Raw genomic sequence first — 20,131 nt, forward strand, 5'->3', positions numbered from 1 at the left:
TAACAGCAAATGGAGGTTCACTGCAGAAAATCAGCCACCACTGTAAGAAAGCTCAGGGGGATAGCTTTGACTCCTCTGAGCCAGCCCCCTTATTACTGCAACCAAGCCAGCATCTCTTGAGCCTCCGGGCTGCTGAGAAACACAGAAAGTTGACAAAGTCACCTGAACCCAGCCTAGATCCATAGCCCTTTTTTGTTTAAAAAAAGAAAGCCAGACCAGATTCCTCCCCAGAGCCTGTGTGGCAAAGCAGAGCCCAGCTCCAAGTGTTTATTTATAAATCCGTACATACATGTACATTTGAATTCTGACAGAATTAATTCTGGCATCCAGCTAATTCAAAGCATTCCTCCCCCATCACACTACTGTTGCAGGCCAGCCCAGCACAGAAGCTGATTATAAAATGCTGCACTAGCCAGGCATTTCTGCAAAGGCTTGTGCTATTGAGCATTCAGTCTTTCCTTGCTTGGCTATTTCATTGTTTCGGTGTCGATCCCTCCTCTCTTGCCCTGTGTTTCCTGGTTACTTTTGTCCCTGCTCTGGAAGCACTGCTGCTCTCAGCCCCATTTCAGTGTCAGACTGGGGGAAAAAAAAAAACAAACCAACAAAACCAAACCTAAAACCTGAAACAATTGGACTAAATTGAAGAGAAGAAAAGAAGACATTTCCACCATGCACCGAGATTTCCAGTAAACAGATAGGTAACAAGCGCAAAATAGGCAAATACGCCGCAAGGCAAGCTGGAGACAGATCTGGGGACAGAAAACCTGCTGCCTCCCTCTGAAACACAGCTAAGAAATCCCTGTGTGGTCACACGCTGTCCTCTGGAGCAGAGAGGAGAGAGGTCAGGGCAGCCAGCACTGTAAGAGCCTCTTTATTCTTGGGCAGTTGCACGAATCTGATCGCTTGTGCCCTTTGTGAGACATAGAAATCTGCCTTCTCCTCCCACCCCCTTTGCCAGTCCCTCCTTCTGCTCCCCTCCCCCCCACCCCCCCTCCAGCTCAGACTGGGACAGAGGCAACTCCTCAGTTCCAGAAGCAAAGACCAGAGCAGTGGAAAGGCTGTGGACCCTCCTCTGGCAGGACCAGGCTGAGTCAAGCAGATGGGAGAGCTCCAAGGGCTTTGCTGGAGCAAAGGGAAGGTGGAAGAAAGGAAGGACAGGCCTGGGACTTGAGTGCTCCTCAAAGGGCTCACCCGGGCTCCCACATGCAAGGCACGAGGCTGAGGCATTGAGGAAATCCAGGTTGTCACGCTGCAGCCCACATCTTTCCTATCTCTCCCTCTCCCCCATGCTTGTGGGCTCAAAGAGAATGGCATGCTCCACACCTCCATGCCAGCAGCCACAGGACACTTACATAAATTTCACAGGACTAAAGGAGGGTCTGGGCTAGGTTTATTGTGCCCTTCAACCCCAGCTAGGCTTATACCCCTTGGTTCAGAGACCAGACCAGGACAGTCTTGTCTCTGGGTTCATTCTACACTACTGCCAAGGGAGTGCTTCAAGGCAGAAAGCTCTCTGGCCAGTGCTGTCTGGCATGGGTGGGTGCCTAGACATCTCCATCTGCAAAGTACAGCTAACCCCTGAAAACCACAGGGGTAAGCCTGGGCTGCAGCTTGTCACTGTTCCTTGCAAAATAGCTCAAGGTCCTCAGTTGAACATATCTTCCCCTCTCCTCCTGGCACCTCACTCTTTATCCATCACCTGTCCACACAGCATTGTCCCCCATGGGAAGAGGGCATTCTCTGCTGCAGCCCTTGTCCTACTCTTTTAACAAAGCTGACCCCCTCCGAGCAACCCTTCTCCCTCCCACCCAAACCCAACAGGCTGCCTCCCTGCATACTACATCTTTGCTGTTACTTTTCAGATTGACTCTACATGAAAGACTTGCAGCTGCAGGTCCAAGGCAAGCAACTGCTGGCAACTTGGAGGACTGAAGGTGAGGGAAAGGATGAAGATTAGCAGGAAAGCAGTGGGGAAAAGCCCTTAATTCAAACCCCAGGGAGGCAGGAGACTGTTCCAGTTCATCCAAAGATCTGGGACCACCACGATACCCACTGCCATTTGACCAGCAAACCCAGATGGGCTTGCAGCAGGGTGGCTCAGCCCCCCCGAGATCTCAATAGGGCAGCACAAGCTTTAGTTCTGCTGAACCAAAATCCCCTGCTGACCCTGACAACACAGCACAGCAAAGCCTGACAGATCAATGGCTGTGAATGGCATGGAGCTACAAAATGAGGCTAGGTGGGTGCTGGGATTTCTGCAACTGCCCAAGGCCCAAGAAGTCATTACTCATCATGGCAACTTGACCAACTGACAGCATCCCAGGGCACAATGATCAGTCACATTTAGGAGCCTAGTATTGGAGTCCCAAGGCCCCTGAGGAGGAAATAGGCCATGGACAAAGACAGAGGAGGGAGAGACCTGGGTTAGGCTGACGGTTCAGCTCTGGGGTGATGGCTGAGGCTCAGATAGAGGGTGCAGGAAGAACCTGCACATCTGCAGCTTCATAGGACCTGTCTGGGGATCAGGTATGTTCAAAGAGCACCGAAGTGAACACCTGCCAAGGCCCAGCCCACACCATCTACAGTCATGAGAGCTAAATTAACGCTTGAGCACTTGGGCACTTGCACTCACAATGCCTCCAGTGAGCTGCGTGCCACACTCCTCATAAACAAGTCATCTGGGAAATAAGTAAGCCTGTAAAAATCCAGCCCATCACAAGTTACCAAACCTGTTTCAGAGTAAAACAATCTTCTGCAGCTCACACCAAGAGCCTGGCAGTGGAGCCAACCCCAGACTTCCCACCAATGGGGCTCCGTAAATCCCAGCAAAACATCACTGGCACAGATGGCAGCATGAGGATGAGACATGGGACTTGCTTCAAACAGGAAAGCATCTCCGGTATCAGGGCAATCTTGCAAAGGAAAGCTGGTGGCACTTTCCCCCTAGGGATCTAAAGCTTTTGAACCACAGAACCAATCAGCTGGGGCTGGCAGGAAAAGTGCATGGGCCACCTTTGCACTGGGACTAGGGGCTAATGCTGGCAAAGGACCAGAGTTTCTGGTACAGAGTTGGGATTTGTCTCCTGTGTTCCTACCAAGTGCTCACCTCTCCTCTTTCCCATACTTTAGAAAGCACCTGAGCTGGCCTTAGGGTGCTTCCAAGAAAGAACAAATAGGTCCTGTCTATCCCCCTCAATCTGCCAAATGGGCACTGCTTCTACATGCCTACAGAAGGCTCCCCAATGTTTTCCCCCAGGTTTAAACACCAAGATGTGCTTTCTCCCTCTTAATGTTCAAAACCACTGGAAATCTTCTGAATGTGAAAGCATTATCTTCCAATTGTCCCAAAACGCCCTGCAAACTAGGTCAGAGGAGAATGTACCTCCATGCCCTGGAACAAAACAGAAGCAGCAGCACCCACCGAAGTCCCTTCCCACTGGTGGCACCAGAGGACAGGCAGGCAGCTGGGGCATCCCCAAGCAGGCTCTGATGAACCTGGTCTCAACCAACCATGTCCCATACAAAGATAGGGCAAACATTGTAATACCCCACAAGCGAGTTCCTCTCTTTGGCTGCTGCCTCCTGACCTGTGCTTCAATCCCAGCAATGTATTTTCCCCCTTTTTGGATGACTGGGGAAAAAAGCTCCAGCTTCACACTGGAGCACGTTTTGGCTCTTTTGACCCTGGAAGCAGGCTGCCACACACTAGGAAGATGGTGGGTTCCCCCATGCAGGTGGGAGGCATGTGGATGGGGCAAGCAAAGGCAAAGAGGGATGAAAAAAGTCAAAATGTTTCATTTTGAGACCCTGACACAAACAAAATGCCAAAAAGCAAGAGACAGGGTGTCTCGTTGGCTTCCCCCCTCTTTAAGCACTACAAAAACAGGAAACAAAGGAGAAAACATCTCAGGAGGGGGAAGGGGAGGTAAGTGCTTTGTACGCCCACGAAAGAAAGATTAACCACATATTTTATTTACTGTTTGTATTATGGTTGCACTGTGGAGTTCAACCAATTCTGATGCAGAGCTCTGAGGGTTTGTGCAGCACCCAACACTGAGTGGTCCCCTTCTCCCAAACCCACCAAGCGTGTGCCTCCACTACAAGCAAGCCCTCCCCAGACACCCTCCTTCCTCCTGGAAACACTCGCCTCCAGCCTCTTTCGCCCAGCACAAGCTCTCTTGCCCTAATTCCCAGCTTACAGCTGAGAAAGTGCTGGTGCTGTCCCCTAGGAGTTTTGAGCCCCTTTTCCCCCTCAAATGAGACTGTAGCTGAGGGTACGATGCCCTCTGAGGTTGGCCGGCAGTAAAGCCATAGTAAAAATGTGAAAAAGATGAGTTTATGTGAAGTGTGTTTGCAGGTTCCCGTCCTTCCTCTGGGCTATGGGAGCCACCCTCGGCACTCTGGGTCAACGCCACATCCCCTCACACTCACAAGTGCCCTGCATTAAGGACAGGGCTCTGAGCCTCCAAACTTTGACTCATTCTCAATTAACAGCTTCCCGAACACAAACCACGCATGGAACAAACCTCTCACAATGGAACCTCCCCCAGACCTCCCAAGCCCAGGGTTACTCATATACCCCCCTAGCCCTAGCCCTCCTTCCCTGGGATGCTCACCGCTGCAGGGTGAGCAAGCAGCCAGGAATCTCAGGCTGGGAAGCCGTGGCTGGCTGAGTGCACGCACCCTAATTCAGGAGCTGACACGGCTGCCTCCCCTCCCAGCTGGTGAGGGGCAGCTTTCAGCCAAAGACCTGGTTAAGGCCACACAGCGAGGGCCAGTAACCCGCTTGAGCAATTTTCTCGGGGGCTCTTCCCTACTCCAGCTGCTTCAAGGAGGAACTGCTTCAACTACAGGGAGGGAATCCTTTGGGTCTGCCATCCCCCAGCTTCGAGCTGTCCTCCATTGCCCCAGCCTCTGAGCACCCAACCGAGCCATGCGCCCAGCAGGAAGAGACAAGCTTATCAATGCAGAGAAAGGAAATTAAGATAACGCAGCGATGGAGGTACTGAGTGATTCGGCCAAGGTCACAAAATAGTTCCGCGGCTCCACGACACAGCTGTCTGACACCTTAGGTGTCTGGCCACATATCCTAACATTTCAAACCTGGGCCAAAATTCAGCCTAGCCGGTGGCAGCTTTGTGCCAGGTCATTAGCAGCGTGCATCTGCAAGGAGCAGCGAACATCCAACCGTAACAACAGCAGCAGCAACAACAAAAAACCCCACCACACAGCAAGAGCGGGAATGGGCGAGATCAAAGCATCCTGGAAAAGGACCTGCAAAAACAGTTTTGGTCCCCGGCTAAGGCTCCAGGGAATACACACACGAGCCCCATCCCAGCCCCGTGCAGCCCTCCCAGGGTGGCTCCCTACTCTGGCAGAGGGAGACCAAAATGACTCCCTATAAATAGAAGCAGAAAAGCGCTTCTCCAAAAGCCTGGCTGGGTCTTTTCCCTTCCAGTGCATGTGGCGAGAGCTGCTGGCACCTCCACGGAGGTCTCTGGTTTTCCCCCCGAAAAACTGGAGAGGAAAATAACCTTCCTGTGAGCTCAGGCTAGCTCCTCTCTGCACAGAACTGCCCCCTCCTCCCAGGCTTGGCCATCCAATTGGAAAGTAATTATGCTGCAATTTTTATTTATGACTTCTCTTTTTTTTTTTTATTGCTAAATGGTGACTCATTTTGGCAACATTAAAATACACAGGAAATCATCCCCATTTTACAGTAATCACCATTCAATTCATTGTTAAATATTTATTCGGTGGACAAGCACCGAGCATCTCTGGAAGGGTCAGAGGAGGAGCGGAGGGGCAGCCTGGGGTGGGGGGTGGCGGCGGTGGTGGTGGGGTCATGGCAGGGCTGCCCGCAAGGCTGTTAAATTCCTGCCACAAACTTCAGGGTGGGGAGCCAGGGGTGAAAGCTCCTGCCAGATGGCCTGGCCACGAGCAAAATACAGACTTGCTTTCCCTCGAATTCAGCGCTACAGCTCATGCTGCTTGGGAAGGGGGGGGCAGCCTTCATCCCCCTAATAAAAATGCCATTATTTGGCCAAAATCCAACCATGAATCCCCATGAGTGAGAAGCCATGAGTCTCTAACACAGAGCTTGCTCTCTCCCACTGCCAAGGAGATGGGGATGGTGGCCACCAGCCCTGGTGGGAGGCAGTGGGAAGAGCTGGCAGTTTGACATTCACAGGCCTTACAATGGACTGGGTCCGCGTCTGCTTTGTCCCCCGAGGGAGCCCAGTTTCGAGGCAACTCGACCCTGGATGTGGGCAGCTCCTCTGCCTTCCAAACCCAAGTGCGTACTTCAGCAGGGACTGGAGAGATGACCACCACCAAAGCCCCTGGCCCAGAACCTCGACCCTTCCTCACACAGCCCAGACCCAAGTGGCCACAGCTCCTATAGCTGAATTGCTCTGAAGGCCTCCTGGCAGGGACGCCTCTCCCCAGGGAGCACCTCGAGCACCCCCAAACTCCCGACACTGCTGGGCTGGGGATGCCACCTAACATGTCTGCCACGGGTGGACTGGGCGGAGGAGAAGCAGCACCCAGGAGGATGTTGCAAAGGCCTTGCAAAAACCCAGGCCTTTGGAGAACAAACACAGGAAGGGTCAGGGCAGCCGGGGAGAGAGGCTTGGCCCCTGGGCCGGACAAACCCACGTCTCCACAAAGGTCCAACTTACCCTGATCTCATTGCGGCGGATCTCCACGTCGCAGACCGAGTGTCCCTGGTGGGCCCCGCTGTAGTAGCAGCAGAACTGGCAGACAGCCACCTGCTCGGCCTCACAGTGGTACAGGCGGTAGGCGTTGTGCTGGGGGCAGCTCCAGGCCCGCACGTCGTCCGCCTCCACCAGGAGATGGCCCCTGGCTGTGGAGGGCTGCTGCAGGTGGGTTTGGACGTGCGACTGGCAACACGGAGCCTCGCACCTCAAACAGATCTTCTGGGCCGGCAGCGGCGGTCCCCGGCGGCAAAAGACGCAGTGCAAGACGGAGGGTGGCTTCTCCAGGTTGAGGGAGTTGAACTTCTCCACGATGTTGGTGAGCTTCAGGTTCTTCTCCAGGTTGGGCTTCTGGTTGTAGGCCTGGTTGCACTCTGGACACCGCACCAAGCCTGACTCCTTGGCCCACGCTTCCCCGATGCAACCCCGGCAGAAGTTGTGCTTGCAGGGCAGCTGGACCGGCTCCACAAAGACGTGCAGACAAATGGGGCAGATGAGCTCCTCTTCAAAGCAGTTCTTCCAATTCTCGGCCATCTCTGCCGGCAGCCTCTGGCGACGTACACCCCCCACCCGCTTCAGTCGGTCAGTGCAGTTTAGAAGCGGACGCCAGGGTCTGTCCTCCCTGCAACGGGAAGCCCAGGGGTGAATGGCTAGAATTCCCCTGGCCCTGCAGCACATGCGATAAATAATAAACCGCAGTCGATTTTAAAATCGGGGATAAAATAAACCACAGAGCAGCACTCTAGGAATCTCCAGTGAGAAAACGCGACATCCCTTCCGCTTCATTAAAAACGGCAACACAAACGGTTAAAAAACCCCAATGTGATATTGGAGTCTTACCCACCCCCAGAAGCCATTTGTTTCTTTTTTTCCCCCCCAGAAGGTGAATCTAAACTTACCAAAGGTTGAAAAAAATCCATACAAAATCCAGCAGCGGAGTCCAAGTTCCATATAAAGCTCCTAAATTTAGCGCTCCGGATCGGATTTTTCTTTTCTTAGGTTTGGAACTGACATTCAATATTTTAAAGGGACTTTTGTCCCCCACCAACCTCGCTAACAGCTGAGCGCACAGACTCCCTCCGGTTTTTTTTTCCTCCCCTCTATTTCTCCTCCCTCTCCCCCTGATGGGAGTTGGGAATTATTCTTATAAAGGAAACAGATCAAAGGGTTAAGATCCAAAATGGGAAAAGGAGGAAGATTAAAAAAAAAAATAATAATAATAATAGCGATGATGACGATGGCGAAAAACCGAATTGTCTCTGCGGCCCCCGAGATTTGCCTCTCACCCGGTGGAGCAGCAGAGAAAAAAAGGAAGAGGGGAAAAAAAAAAAAAAAAAAAGACAGGGGAAAAAAAAAGAGAGAGAAGGGAAAAAAAAAACCTCTCGCCTGCTTCGAGATTGCGAGGTCTTGAATGGGAGAGCTCGGTCATTCAGCACACCCCAGACCAGCGCAGCCCCACCAGCCTCGTCCAAAGCTCCCGGAAAGGGATGAGAGAGAGGACGGGCTTTGCCAAGGGGGTCTTCTATAGCCTGCGGACTCCAAATCAACTTGCTCTGACTGCCCACCGGGGCTTGGGGAGAAAAAGGCGTCCAGGGAGGGGGTGGGTGTCTGACCTAGCCCGGTCTCATGGCCGGCCGTAGGGACGCAGCCTGGCGATGGCAACAATGCGATGGAGCCGGGGATCCCAAGGCAGAGGAACGGGTGTCCAAGCCGCCCACGGAGCGCCTTCCCCCGGCGCAGCTTCGCCAGTCCGGCCCCTCCGGGAAGGGGCGAGGCGGCGGCGGGCAGCCGGGAGGTACCGGCTGAAGCGTGCGGTTCCGGGAGAGACGAGTCAGCTCTCAGCCATTTTGAGCTGCCCTGATGGAGAACGGAGGCTGGAGGCGCGTCAAAAATAAAATTAAAAAAAAAAAAAAAAAAAAAAAAAAAAAGGAAAATAAAAAATACTTTTAAAAAAATTAATTAAATAAAGTCATCAGAACAAAACCGGTCCCGCTGCCTCCCCCGCCCGCCCGGCGGGGCTCTGCCGAGGGGCTGCGGCTGCGGGGCCGCAGGGCCAGCCGAGCCCGAGCCGAGCCGTCCCGTCCCGGTGGGGCCGCTCAGCAGAGCCCCCCGCGCCTGCCCCCGCCGCCGCTGCCTCCAGCCATCTTGGGCTCGCCCTGGGCACCGACCGCCCGCCGGAGCCCCACGCCCCGGCCTTCCTCCTGCCGCCCCCAGGGAGGCGGCCGCGGCCCAGGGGGGTGGAACGAGGAACGAGGAGGGACGGGGGGGGGGGGGGGGGCGCGAATCCCCCAAGCAGATCTCCTCGGGGAGGGGGGAAGAGGGAGGCGGCGCCTCGCAGGCGGCCGGGCTCAGCCCCGGCGCTGGGGGCCGGGGCGGCGGCGGGAGGCGGGCGGGGCAGCCATGGGGGCGGCGGCCGCGGGGGAGATATGGACCGGGGGAGAAAGAAGGAGGGAGGGAAGGAAGGGAGGGAGGGAAGGAGGGAGGGAGAGAGTGAGGAAGGGAGGGAGAGAGGGCGGGTGCGCCCCGCCCCGGCGCGCCGAGGAGCCGCCCCGCTCGGAAGCCGGCCGGGGTGGGGGGAGCGGAGGCACCGCAGCCGTAGCCGGTAAATCCTGCTAGGCGCTGCCGCCACCGCCGCCGCCTCGGAGCTGCGCTGCGGCGGGACCGGCCCCGCCTCGCCGGGCCCGCCCCCCGCGCGTCACCGGAGACCACTCCCGTCCCGCCCCGCCCCAAGACGCCGCCGCCTTAAAGTGGACACGGCTGACGGTGGGCCCCACCAGGAGGCCGGGCGCTGCGTGGCCGGTGGCGGTGGATGACCCGGGGGCCATTGCCTAGCCTCCGGAGAGGCAAGGCTTGTCCCCAGCTGGGTGGCCCTGCTGTCCGCGGCACCAGCAGGCGGGCCGCGCTGCCGTGCTGCCAGCGTCCCTGCGCGGCCTGCAGCCGGGGTTGCTCACGGCGTCGGTTCATAAAAAGTGGCCGTTTGCCTTGGAGCCAGCTCGGAACTCGGCCACAGCTGGGCACGGGTACCAGAAGTGTCCTCTGGAGCTTCCTGTATCCTCTCGGCTTCCCGCTGTAGGGGCTGTCATTCTGCATGGGACTATTTCAGGTGGGTTTTCTCCCTGTGCAAAGCAACAGCCGTTTGTCCCGCAGGGTTTTTCCAAAACTAGCAGCCCAAGCACCTCCTGCCAGAGCCCGGAGCACAGAGGTGTCTCTGTTAACAGCTCTCCCACCAAATGTTACTGCAGCTGTTTCGCAGGATGCTGTATGCCCAACCCCTGCCAAATGTGCCGGGCAGTTAGGAATAAAGCACGTTGGCTGGCGTAAATCCATTTCCTGCTGGTAAGGGGGTCACAAATGGCTTCAAAACAGAATATTTAGACAAAGTGCTGAGGGTACACAGTCAGGCTTATGGTGGACTGACAAGGGGACAGAGGTTTAGAAGATGGCTTCACTGGTCCCAACCTGGATGATGCTCACCAATGGCAGTTTGCCTCTAGGAGGTATTTCACAGTAAATGCCCGAGTGCAGCCTCAAAGCCATGGACCAAACCATCCAGAGAGCACCATACAGTAGTGTCTACCTTAGCACCCTATGGCCTCAGTGTCATGGTCCAGTTAGTGTAGCTGCCTGCTGGAGGGGTGAGCATCCTACAGCACATTCAGGGTGGCGGTGATCTGGATCCTTCCATGCTTTCCTTTACAGGAACTGTCTGTGCACAGGCAGGTCCTGCCAAGAGACACCCTGATAAGACAGACTGATGGATACCAGCTGTCTTTGAGGGGATTTGGGATCTGACATCCCATTTCCCTGCCCCCACCTTTCTCCTCTCCCTTTATGTTCTGATGGAACACTGGGGAACACCTCTACCTACCATCTGCGTTAAGGCCCAGCACACCTCAGTCCCAAAGTTCTGCCCCAGGGCAAATAATAACAAATAATTAACAGAATCATACCCCAGCACACCCCACAGTGCTCATGGGACTGTAGTCAGTGTGCAGTGCCCAGGCTAGCTCAGGACAACTTGCTTGCCTCTTATTTCTGGGTGTGGGTCCAAGAGCCTCTTTGCCATGATAAAACCTGTTTCTGGGTTTGGCCAGCTGATCCTTGCCTGCATAGGAAAGCCCACAGAGGCCACCCCAGAGCTGGGACTCACTCCATATCATCCCCCATTCACCCCCCCTCCATCCACACACACCCAGCCCATGGCTCCAGGGCTCAAGCGCTGATTCCTGCAAAGGGAGCGGTTTGCCATGTAATTGCTCTGCCAAGCCTCGAAGCCCGCAGGCTGTATGTCTCCTCTGGGGTTTTACAAGCTGTCCAGCAGCCAGGGCCGGTGGGAGCTGGGCAGGGTGGTGTGGGATGTGTCAGAGCTACTGTCAGCCAGCTGAGGCTCAGAAAGTCAGCGCAGAACTATTCATGAATCTCGCTTTATAGATCCAGGGCGTACCCGGCAGACCTCAGTGACAGACACTGTTTCCATCCCAGGAAAGGCATGGCTTTCCTGCAGGGGTGCTCCAGGCCTCTCTGTGCCCCCCACTGCAGGTCATCTGGGAAAGCTGGCTGGTATTTAGCAGGATTTAAAAGCTGAGCCAAGCTGTAAGGTGTGTCCTGCTCTTGGCTGGGAATCCCACTGCCCCAGGACTGGCACTGGCCCTGCTGTTGTCATACACTGGTCTGGATGATGCCATCTCTGAGCCCAGCCTGAAAAAAGTCTCATGGCAGGGAAAGCCCCAAAACCTGTCCATGCATTGGGCTCTCCTCTGTCAGGATCTGGCCTTGGGTGGGTGTCCAGCCTGCACCAAGGAGCCACAGAGGACAATTTTAGCTGTGTACTGGTGCACATCCCTCAATCCCCCAGAGCATCAGTATTCTCAGCCACCACTGGGCTATCATCCCCCTTCACTGATGGGCTCACTTAGGCAGCCCTCAGCCCTGCCATAAAGATACCATAGCCCCCATCAGCCTCCCAGGTAAACCATTAGCATCTCTGCTGAGGCCCGAGTTAGCACTACCTGGACTGCAGATCACCCATCCGGGCCAGGAGAGCATCACCCCACGCCCTGCAAAGCCAAAGCACTTGAGAACTTGTCACCAGGGTTTGGCATTGAATTGACATTGTATGAGACAGCAGGACCTCATCCTTAGGGAGCAGGGATGTGCTGGCTGGGCCACAGAACCAAGGTGCCTCTGTCACTGCAGGCAAGGGATGATGAGCAGGGCTCTGCCTGGCAGCTGATGTCAAGGACCTGCCTCTGCTTTCCCAGGCACTCGAGTGGTGTTTGACCAGCTCACAGACGTACAGAAACTTTGTTTGCTGTTTAGGGGTGCAGCCCCTACTGAGCTGATGGGAGAGGAAGGGTGCTCATGCAGATTTACAGAGTGGTGGTTGTTAAAGTGACAGCTTCCCTGTCTGCCACCACCTCATCCCCAGGACACTCCTGGGGGCTCCTGCACCCAGTCTTGCACCTTCTCCCAAAGCCCTGAACTCCCCCGAAGTGATGTGCTTCTTGGCTCACTTGTAACACAACCAGCCAGAGAAAAGCCTTCACTGCCCTTTTGTCTCCTTTCCATGTAAGCCTGGTGAGGTGGTTTAATCTGATGTAGAAAGCTCCCTCCACCCTGCTCTGTGTGATTAGTGCTTTGAAGGCTTTTGCTGAAATTTAAGGCTAAGTTTAAGGATTTAAGGAACTTGCAGGGTGGCAGCAGCCTGCCTTGCAGCATTATATCTGTCTTTGTGGACATCCTCTGTTCCTGCCTGGGGTGGAGGAGGAGAGAAGCAAGCCCATGGAGGAGGCAAGACGCAGAAGTCTCCACAGCCAGTCACTGTCCCAGCCCAGGACACACTGCTGACATGCACAGCTTACGCCCAGCCATCCCAGGCATGCCCTTGATGTGGTGTCACACTTGTCCACCCCACACTGCCACCTGCCTGCTCTGGCATCCTTACAGCCTGGTACCTGTTGGGGGAAAATGAATGTGTGTGTGCATGGTGCATCTGTAGGGAAAAGTTCCCATCCTCTATGCTTAATGAAAAGAGCCCAGGTGCTGTTTGTGCAGCCCAGTCACCCCAGCTCACAAAAGAGGTTCCTTGAGCCAAGCACCCAACCATTGGGATCCAGAGATGCCCACATCTGACACTGGCATCTGGGACAATGGGCTGGTTGGAGGGATAGTGATACCCTTGTTGGCCCCTCAGGAGAGCTTTACCCTTGTGCAATAGATGTAAGCCTGGGGCTTTTCTTGATGCAAAAATGCTGGGCTTTCTCCCATCATCTACAAGCCTAAAGCATGGAGCAAAGCAGATCACAGAATCAACCAGGTTGGAAGAGACCTCCATCAAGTCCAACCAATCATCCAACCTTATCTAATCAACTAGACCATGGCACTAAGTGCCTCATCCAGGCTTTTCTCAAACACCTCCAGGGACATCGATCCCATCACTTCCCTGGGCAGCCCATTCCAATGGGCAATCTCTCTTTTTGTGAAGAACTTCTTTCTAAGATCAAGCCTAAACTTCCCCCTGCACAGCTTGAGACTTTGTCCTCTTGTTCTGTCGCTGGTTGCCTGGGATGCAGAGGGCTGACCACGGGGGACTGCATGGAGGCAAAGACAGCGAGCTGCGCTTTGGCCTGGGACAAATACAGGGTGAAATGACCCGATCTGCATTTGAATAGCCAAATCCAGGGCTGCACCCATGGGGCAAGCCGCAGGCTCTCTGCTCTGGCCGGCCTTGGAGTGCCAGCGGGTGCTGGTGAGCATGGCAGTTAGGTCCAGTGGCTGCAAGGCTGGAGCATGGGGAGGCTGGGGCCGGTGGGCTGGTGTGGCTCCCTGCCTGGTGGGGTTTCTTTCTATGCAAATGCCTGGGAACAGCTGCCCTGCCGGCGTGACTCATTTCCTGCTCTTGTGTCACATTCTGGTCAGGCCAGTTTGGCAAAGGCTTTCTTCTCTCCTCTGGCTTCTCCTCCTTCTCTCTCCCACTGCCGATGGCTGGGATGTGCATTCACCGAGTCCCTGGCAGGATGAGGCAGGATTTTCAGGAAACTGCGTCAAAGCCACAAAACCTCCATATATATATATGTATAAAACCCCAACCAAGCAAAAAGCATGGTACGATTTTCTTCTTTTTTTTCTGGTTTTTTTTGAGCACAAGGGAGATTGGAGGCCAGCTGAGCTCCACTGCTCTTGCTCCAGTTGGGATGGCTGCAGATGAGGCTCAGCAAGAGCTGTAAAAGTTTTGCTGGGCAGCTGAGAAGAAAAAAAAAAAGCAGGGTCTAATTTTACCCTCTGCTGCCAGTCAGAGAGGTGCTGCTGGAGCCAGGCTGCCAGTGGGCAGTCTTTAACAGGGGTAAGCATCTGAGGAAGCTGCGAGCCCTGGCGTTTGCCTGGCATTTCTTATTCCTCAGCAGTGCTTCAGGGCAGCCTCACCCCTGTGCCCTGAAAATTTGACTGGCCGGGGTTCAAAGTAACTCTTAATGGGGTCGGGAAGGAATGCTAGCAAGTGCTGTCAGACCCCAGCGTTGTGGGCTCCCACTGTAGGGCAGGGCAGGGGCAGGAGATGTGTGGATTGAATCCTTCAGCTGTCCAGGCTGGCACTGCCCAAAGACCAGGCTGTGCCACAGGTAGAAAAGTCACTTTCTGAGGCATTTACCTCCTGGTCTGTGTTGTAGCTTTGAGGCCAGGCTTTACAGCCTGCTGGATGGCCATGCAGGCCTTTGTGTCCCAGGGCTCTTCTTCACCTCTGCCTCGTGGTGCAGGGTCCAACATATGTCCCCCTTTGCTGCCTGTGAGGCCACGGCAGAAAGCAGCAGCCCCTTGCCCGGAGCCTGTGCCTTGCCCTATTTCTCCCTCTGCAGCAGCCCTTTCCCCTGTGCAGGGAGCTCTGGCACAGCATCCCACACCGTAGCTGGGCAACTGCCTGGTAGGAAGATGGAGCTCCTCAGTGCTGCGAGCCCAGCAATGAGCTTGGGGACATGAAGCTGCCAGCCCAAGTGCAGGGGCTGGGGACCAGTCCCCTCCCAGGCTGAGGTGTAACCTTTTTCAGTTTTCCCTCTAGAGCAGTTTCTCAGCCTTCCTCTTCCTTTTCAGCATGCTCTCTGCAATTAAAGCCAGCTGCAGCCAAATGACCCAGTGTCACACACATGCTAAAAAGACCCCTGCCAGGCAGCTACTGAGCTTTCTTTTGAAGAGCAGAGCATCTGCCACCACCATGCCCCATGCAACCCCCAAACCTTCAGTCCCCAACCCCCCCAAGTCCCACAGCGCCGTTGATTCCCTGCTCTGTGCCGACAGGGGAAACTAAGGCAGTGTGAGGCCAGGGGCTCAACCCAGAGCTGCAGCCTATGCACTGCCCACTGCCAGGACTCTCCTGAAAACCAGGAAGTCTGTTTGCCCACAGTAGAGGGAAAAGCACAAGGGTATCAGTGTAAATCAGGTCAGGAAGCATTGCTAATAAACTGTCACTCCTAGTTGTGTAATGGGAGCAATTATGGGTTTAGGTCTTGTTAAGACACCAGGAAGGAAAACACGGTCTGTCTGAGGGTAGGAGGAGTGTAATGGCAAACAAAAAAGGAGGGTCCTGTTGACAGAAGGATGAAACTGCCTTCGAGTTGGAGGCGTTTCCGTCCTATCCCGGTGCATCAGCAGCCTGGGGCTTGGATTGACTCCCATGCAGGGGAGATGCAGGGAGTGGGTTCCCAGCTCTCCCTGTGCTCTGCTCCTTCTTCTTGGAAACCAAGATCCCCAGGGACTCAAGGCAGGCAGTTTTAGCCCCTCTGAAATTCCTGGTCCTTGATCTATCCTCCTCAGCTCAGCACTTGGTACCTGATGTTCCCACAGAGTCCTTCCTTGGGGTCCATCAGGGACACATGGGTAGCAGGGTCAGTGCTGGGGTGTACCAGGAAAGCCTGGGAGAAGTGTCCAAGCTCTTCTTCACCTGTGCGGCCACCGGCAGCCCTTCTTGCCCCAGTGAGCAGCCAGGCTCTCCCTGCTGCCCGCTGCACCACTGGGCAGCATGTGCCTCTGCCCATCCCTGCCTTTCACTGAGGTAGCCCTGAACCTACTGGACAGGTCTCTCCCAGGATATCTGGAAGGATGCTTGGATGGTGGCAGAGGTCATCCAGACCTCAGCCAAAATAAACATAGGGCTCTCCATGAGCAAACCCCCAGGGTAGGAGCACCCACACCCCCTCCATGGGGGCTCTCGGAGTGAGTCTGGCCCATACACATTTCAAAGAAGGGGCTGGGGTGGCCAGCAGCCAGGGTTAGCCTTTAACCACCCAAAACGTGGCACAGAGGGAGAGGAAATTCTTGAGGCGTCTATTAACGTAAAAAGAGTCATACTTTACATTCGGTCCCACTTATGTCTTATAAATGATTACCGCACCTTTTAATAAATGGTTAATCAAGTGTTAGAGTCCAAACAAGTTGATGGGTTGCTTATTACCACAGTTTATAACCTTTTATGAATGCCTTCTGTTGATGTACTTATAAACATCCATACCACGTACTTCTCATGTCTTGACATGTTGATCACATCTGTTCAGAGTTTATTAACCCTTGAGCTGCTCACTAACAGCAGAGCGTGAGGGATCCCTCTAGTTATCCAGACCAATCCGTGTGGCTCAGGGACACACTCCTGTGCAGGAGGTGCTGGCCAAGGGGGCAACCTGGCCAACCTTCTTCACCTGAAAGAGGTTCAAAGCGAGTGAAGAAGTGAGTCGTCAGTGGGATGTTGCTCTTGTGGCCAGTTTTGTTGTTACCAGGAAAAAGAGCTGAGGGAAGTCTGTAGCAGATTCTTCCTTTCTTGAAGGCATTGAGCTGAAAAAAGGATATTGTCCTGGACTGCTCACTTGAATCCAGCCCACCAGTTATTGGGCTCAGCGTGAGAAGAAGTGGGTGAAATTCTCTGCCCTGCAAACATGGGAGGTCAAATGGGATGATTTAATGGACTCTTCTGGCCTGGAAATCCATGGAAACATCCTTGGCGGTCGTCGTTCACACAGAGCCGAAGCCCCCCCTGCGTCATCTTGCACATAGTGAAATGAGACTCTCAATAAGCTGAATAATCAGAAAACAATTTTCCAATAAAAGCGTCCCCCAAAATCTCCTTTTAAGGCAAGGATTGGGATCCCCACCACCGAGCATGTTCCCAACACCTCCCATTATTGTTCAGCTGTCTGTACCGGGGCCGGGCAGGCTGCCATGCCGCCCCACACTCACAGGGATGCTCCCTGCCGCATGGCCCAGTCAGCCCTCCTGCTTCTGAGCCCTTTTGGCCTTGATTTTTGCCCCCTTTGCCAGATGCTTCAGATAATTTTCCTGTTCAAAGAGCATGGAGGGAATATGAGGTGCCCCAGTCCTGTATTTGCTCCAATGTATTAACAGCCAGAGAAGAGATTTGTGTATTAAGCAGACAGGAACAGTCCCAGCTCAGGCAGGAAGCTGACTCTCCCTGGTTGCCTCAGCCTCAGCCACTCCTGGAGGGGTTTTTTTAATATGAAACTATGCTTTCCCCTGTGCTTCCCAATGCTCAGCCCCTCTGGAGTAGGTACCCTGTCTCCAGCAGCAGGAGCATCTCCAGCATGGGGTAACCTCACTCTGCTGGAGCGTGGGAAGCCTGAGGAAATGTGAGTGATGGGAAAGGGCAGTAAAAATACTTTTCCCGTTGGAAAAAAAACAAAACAAATCAAACCTGAACAAGGTTATTTATTCCCCCTCCACACCTCTGGCAAGCTGCAGCAGCAATGGCTGCTGCCTGAAATAAATTCACAGCCAGCATGTCCCTGCTGCAGGTGAGCGGTGTGGGGACAAGGGGACAGAGCCTGCACTGCCTGTGCTGCTGTGGCCTGCCTCATTGTGCTGCATTAATTAGCGTGAGTGATGAGGTGCCAGGGCAAGACGGGGCCATTTTTTCCTCCAAAGCAAACTCTGCTTGACAAAGGGAACAGTTGCTCTGAAAGATATTCGGAGAAGCCAGAGGTTTTGGGTGTGCTGCGGTCTCCCGAACAGGGAGCCGGAGCACGCAGGAGGCTTCCCTACGGAAGCCGCTGCCAGGGCGGGGCCTGCCCTTCCCCGCCCTGCCAGGTCCCGCTTCCCTGTACTGGAAGGTGAGGCTGTGGCTTGCAGCGGGATAAGGATGCTTGCCAGCTCCCTGCCATCCCTGAGGCTAGCTGTGGGGCAGAGGGGTGCTTATCCTGCATGTGGGGGAGGTAGCACTACCCGCCCCAGCCTGGCTGCTTCAGGCCCCTCTCTGGTTACGATTTGGCCACGGGGCCCCCAGGAGTGCAGGGTGTTAATGTGTCAGGTCCTGCGCGCTGGGGTGTGCTGGGAGCCTTTCCTCCGCACTGAGGTGCTGCCGCAGCCGGCTGTGCCACGAAGGCCGGCACGTGAATCAGCAAGCTGGAGAGAAACAAGGCAAAAAGAGGGGAAAGGACCTTGTGTGCACATCACCCATTAATCCATGTTTCTGGCTGCTGCATGCTGGACCATCCTTGTGGTCCAAATGGGCTAAAGCATGGAGAATCCCACCCTCCCACAACTTCACCATGGACTTGGGGCACATGACAACAGAATCAACACGCTGCAGAGGTGATTCTATGGGCAGAGGTTCAGGGTTCAGGGCCATCCCTGGGTGCCCAAGCCCAGCACAATCAGCAGCCACAGTGCCTCTGCTCTGGGCAGGGGGCAGGCAGGGCTGTGGGGAATTGCCCCTTCATCCTGCCCTGTCTCCCTTCTTGCCCCACAGGTACACCCCCTTCCTCACTGAGGTTCCCAGGCACTGCCATTCACTTTTCAGATGGGAAACAAGCCCCAGCTCTCCTTCCACACTCAAAAAACCCACAACAAACCAAAAGGAGAGAAATAAACAAACAAACCCTTCCCTCTCCTGGCTTGGCATCTGCTTGCAGCCTTTCCATTATTAATTAGAGAAGCTGCCAGCATTATTAGCAGCAAACCACCCCTAATGAAGTTCAGAGCCGCAGATCCAGGAGGGGCTCCCAGACACCACTTTTCAGAAACCTTAATTAAATTCACTGCCCGAAGGTGCTTTCAACTGGGGTGGAGGCAGAGTAGCAAGGCTGCCTGGGCTGGGCATGGCTGAGCCATTGGTGGGGCTAGAGGTGAAGGGTGACAGTGGGAGAAGGACACCTTGCTCTGCCGCTGCCCCAGGGACACCCCATCTCTCTAGCTTTGGGGTGAACCAAGGGTCTAGCTGAGATGTGCCACTGCAAAGTGGGTGCTGCCTGGGCATCGCGGGGATGGCAAAAATGGATCATTTAATTCATTAACTAATTTAGCCAAGTGGTCAGCAGCGAGGGTTCTCAGCACTGTGCAAGCAGTGGGGTCCTTGGCTGGTCCCAGCTGTGCTGTCCTTGCAGGGATGTCCTAGCAGGGTGGCCCTGCGTTTGCAAACGCTGGGAATTCAGCTCTCACACCTCTCCCTTGTAACCCTTCCGCCGCGCACAGCGATCTCCCTTCCCCTCCTTATATTCCACCCTTCTTCTAGCTGACCTGAAAGGAATTTATTACAGAGGAGTGTAAAAAGATTACTGCAAAATCGTTCTGCGTTACTGGGAAATCATTGCAACATTAGCTCAGTAATATTTTTTCCTAAGTGTTTGCTGTGTCTCTCCTCCGGCAGATTCGGTCTCTGCGCGCACATCCACTCCCCCGCAAAGCTCGCCGAATCCAAGAGGTGCTTGGCAGAGGACAGGAGTGTGCACCTGACCCAACACTCACCCTGGCTCCCTCCTTCCCGCGCTAGCAGATGAAGTTACCGTTGCTTGGCCGTCCGGCTGCGTCCTCCAACCCACGTGCAAGCACTCCCCATCCTGGCTTGTCCAAGCAGCATGGAAAACCCTGGCTGTCAGGGAGCTTGGGCTGCCTCGGCTCAAGGAGTTTTGCCAGTGGAGAATCCTGCACCTGGCTGGGTCTGGGACTGGCTGTTTTGCTGATTTTTTTGGGGGGGGGCACGGAAAGGGAGATCCCTTTCTCTCCCATGCCAGCACTTGGCAACAGACCCCACCCTCCCAGGGCTGGGGTGGGAGATGACACTGCTGAGGAGGTGAAGGGGCTGCTGAAGAAGTGAAAGGGCTGCTGAGGAGGTGAAGGGGCTGCTGAGGAGGTGAAGGGGCTGCTGAGGAAGTGAAGGGGCAACTGAGGAGGTGAAGGGGCTGCTGAAGAAGTGAAAGGGCTGCTGAGGAGGTGAAGGGGCTGCTGAGGAGGTGAAGGGGCTGCTGAAGAAGTGAAAGGGCTGCTGAGGAGGTGAAGGGGCTGCTGAGGAAGTGAAGGGGCGACTGAGGAGGTGAAGGGGCTGCTGAAGAAGTGAAAGGGCTGCTGAGGAGGTGAAAGGGCTGCTGAAGAAGTGAAAGGGCTGCTGAGGAGCTGAAGGGGCTGCTGAGGAGGTGAAGGGGCTGCTG

At 54.8% G+C, this 20,131-nt stretch overlaps 1 protein-coding gene across 1 annotated transcript in view; it reads right to left on the reverse strand.

Moving 5' to 3' along the window:
* TRIM8 (tripartite motif containing 8) overlaps nt 1-8,026 on the reverse strand; it is a 28,826-nt gene extending 20,800 nt beyond the window's left edge. The window contains exons 1-2 of the mRNA XM_009908204.2: nt 7,616-8,026; nt 6,681-7,338 (exon numbers count right to left, since the gene is read on the reverse strand). Of these exons, the coding sequence (XP_009906506.2) occupies nt 6,681-7,250 (570 nt within the window). The 5' untranslated portion in view covers nt 7,251-7,338; nt 7,616-8,026. The remainder of the gene's footprint in view (nt 1-6,680; nt 7,339-7,615) is intronic.
* Nucleotides 8,027-20,131: the final 12,105 nt, after the last annotated feature.

The sequence above is a fragment of the Dryobates pubescens genome, chromosome 8 (assembly GCF_014839835.1).
Source record: "Dryobates pubescens isolate bDryPub1 chromosome 8, bDryPub1.pri, whole genome shotgun sequence".
In the NCBI taxonomy this organism is placed as follows: Eukaryota; Metazoa; Chordata; class Aves; order Piciformes; family Picidae; genus Dryobates; species Dryobates pubescens.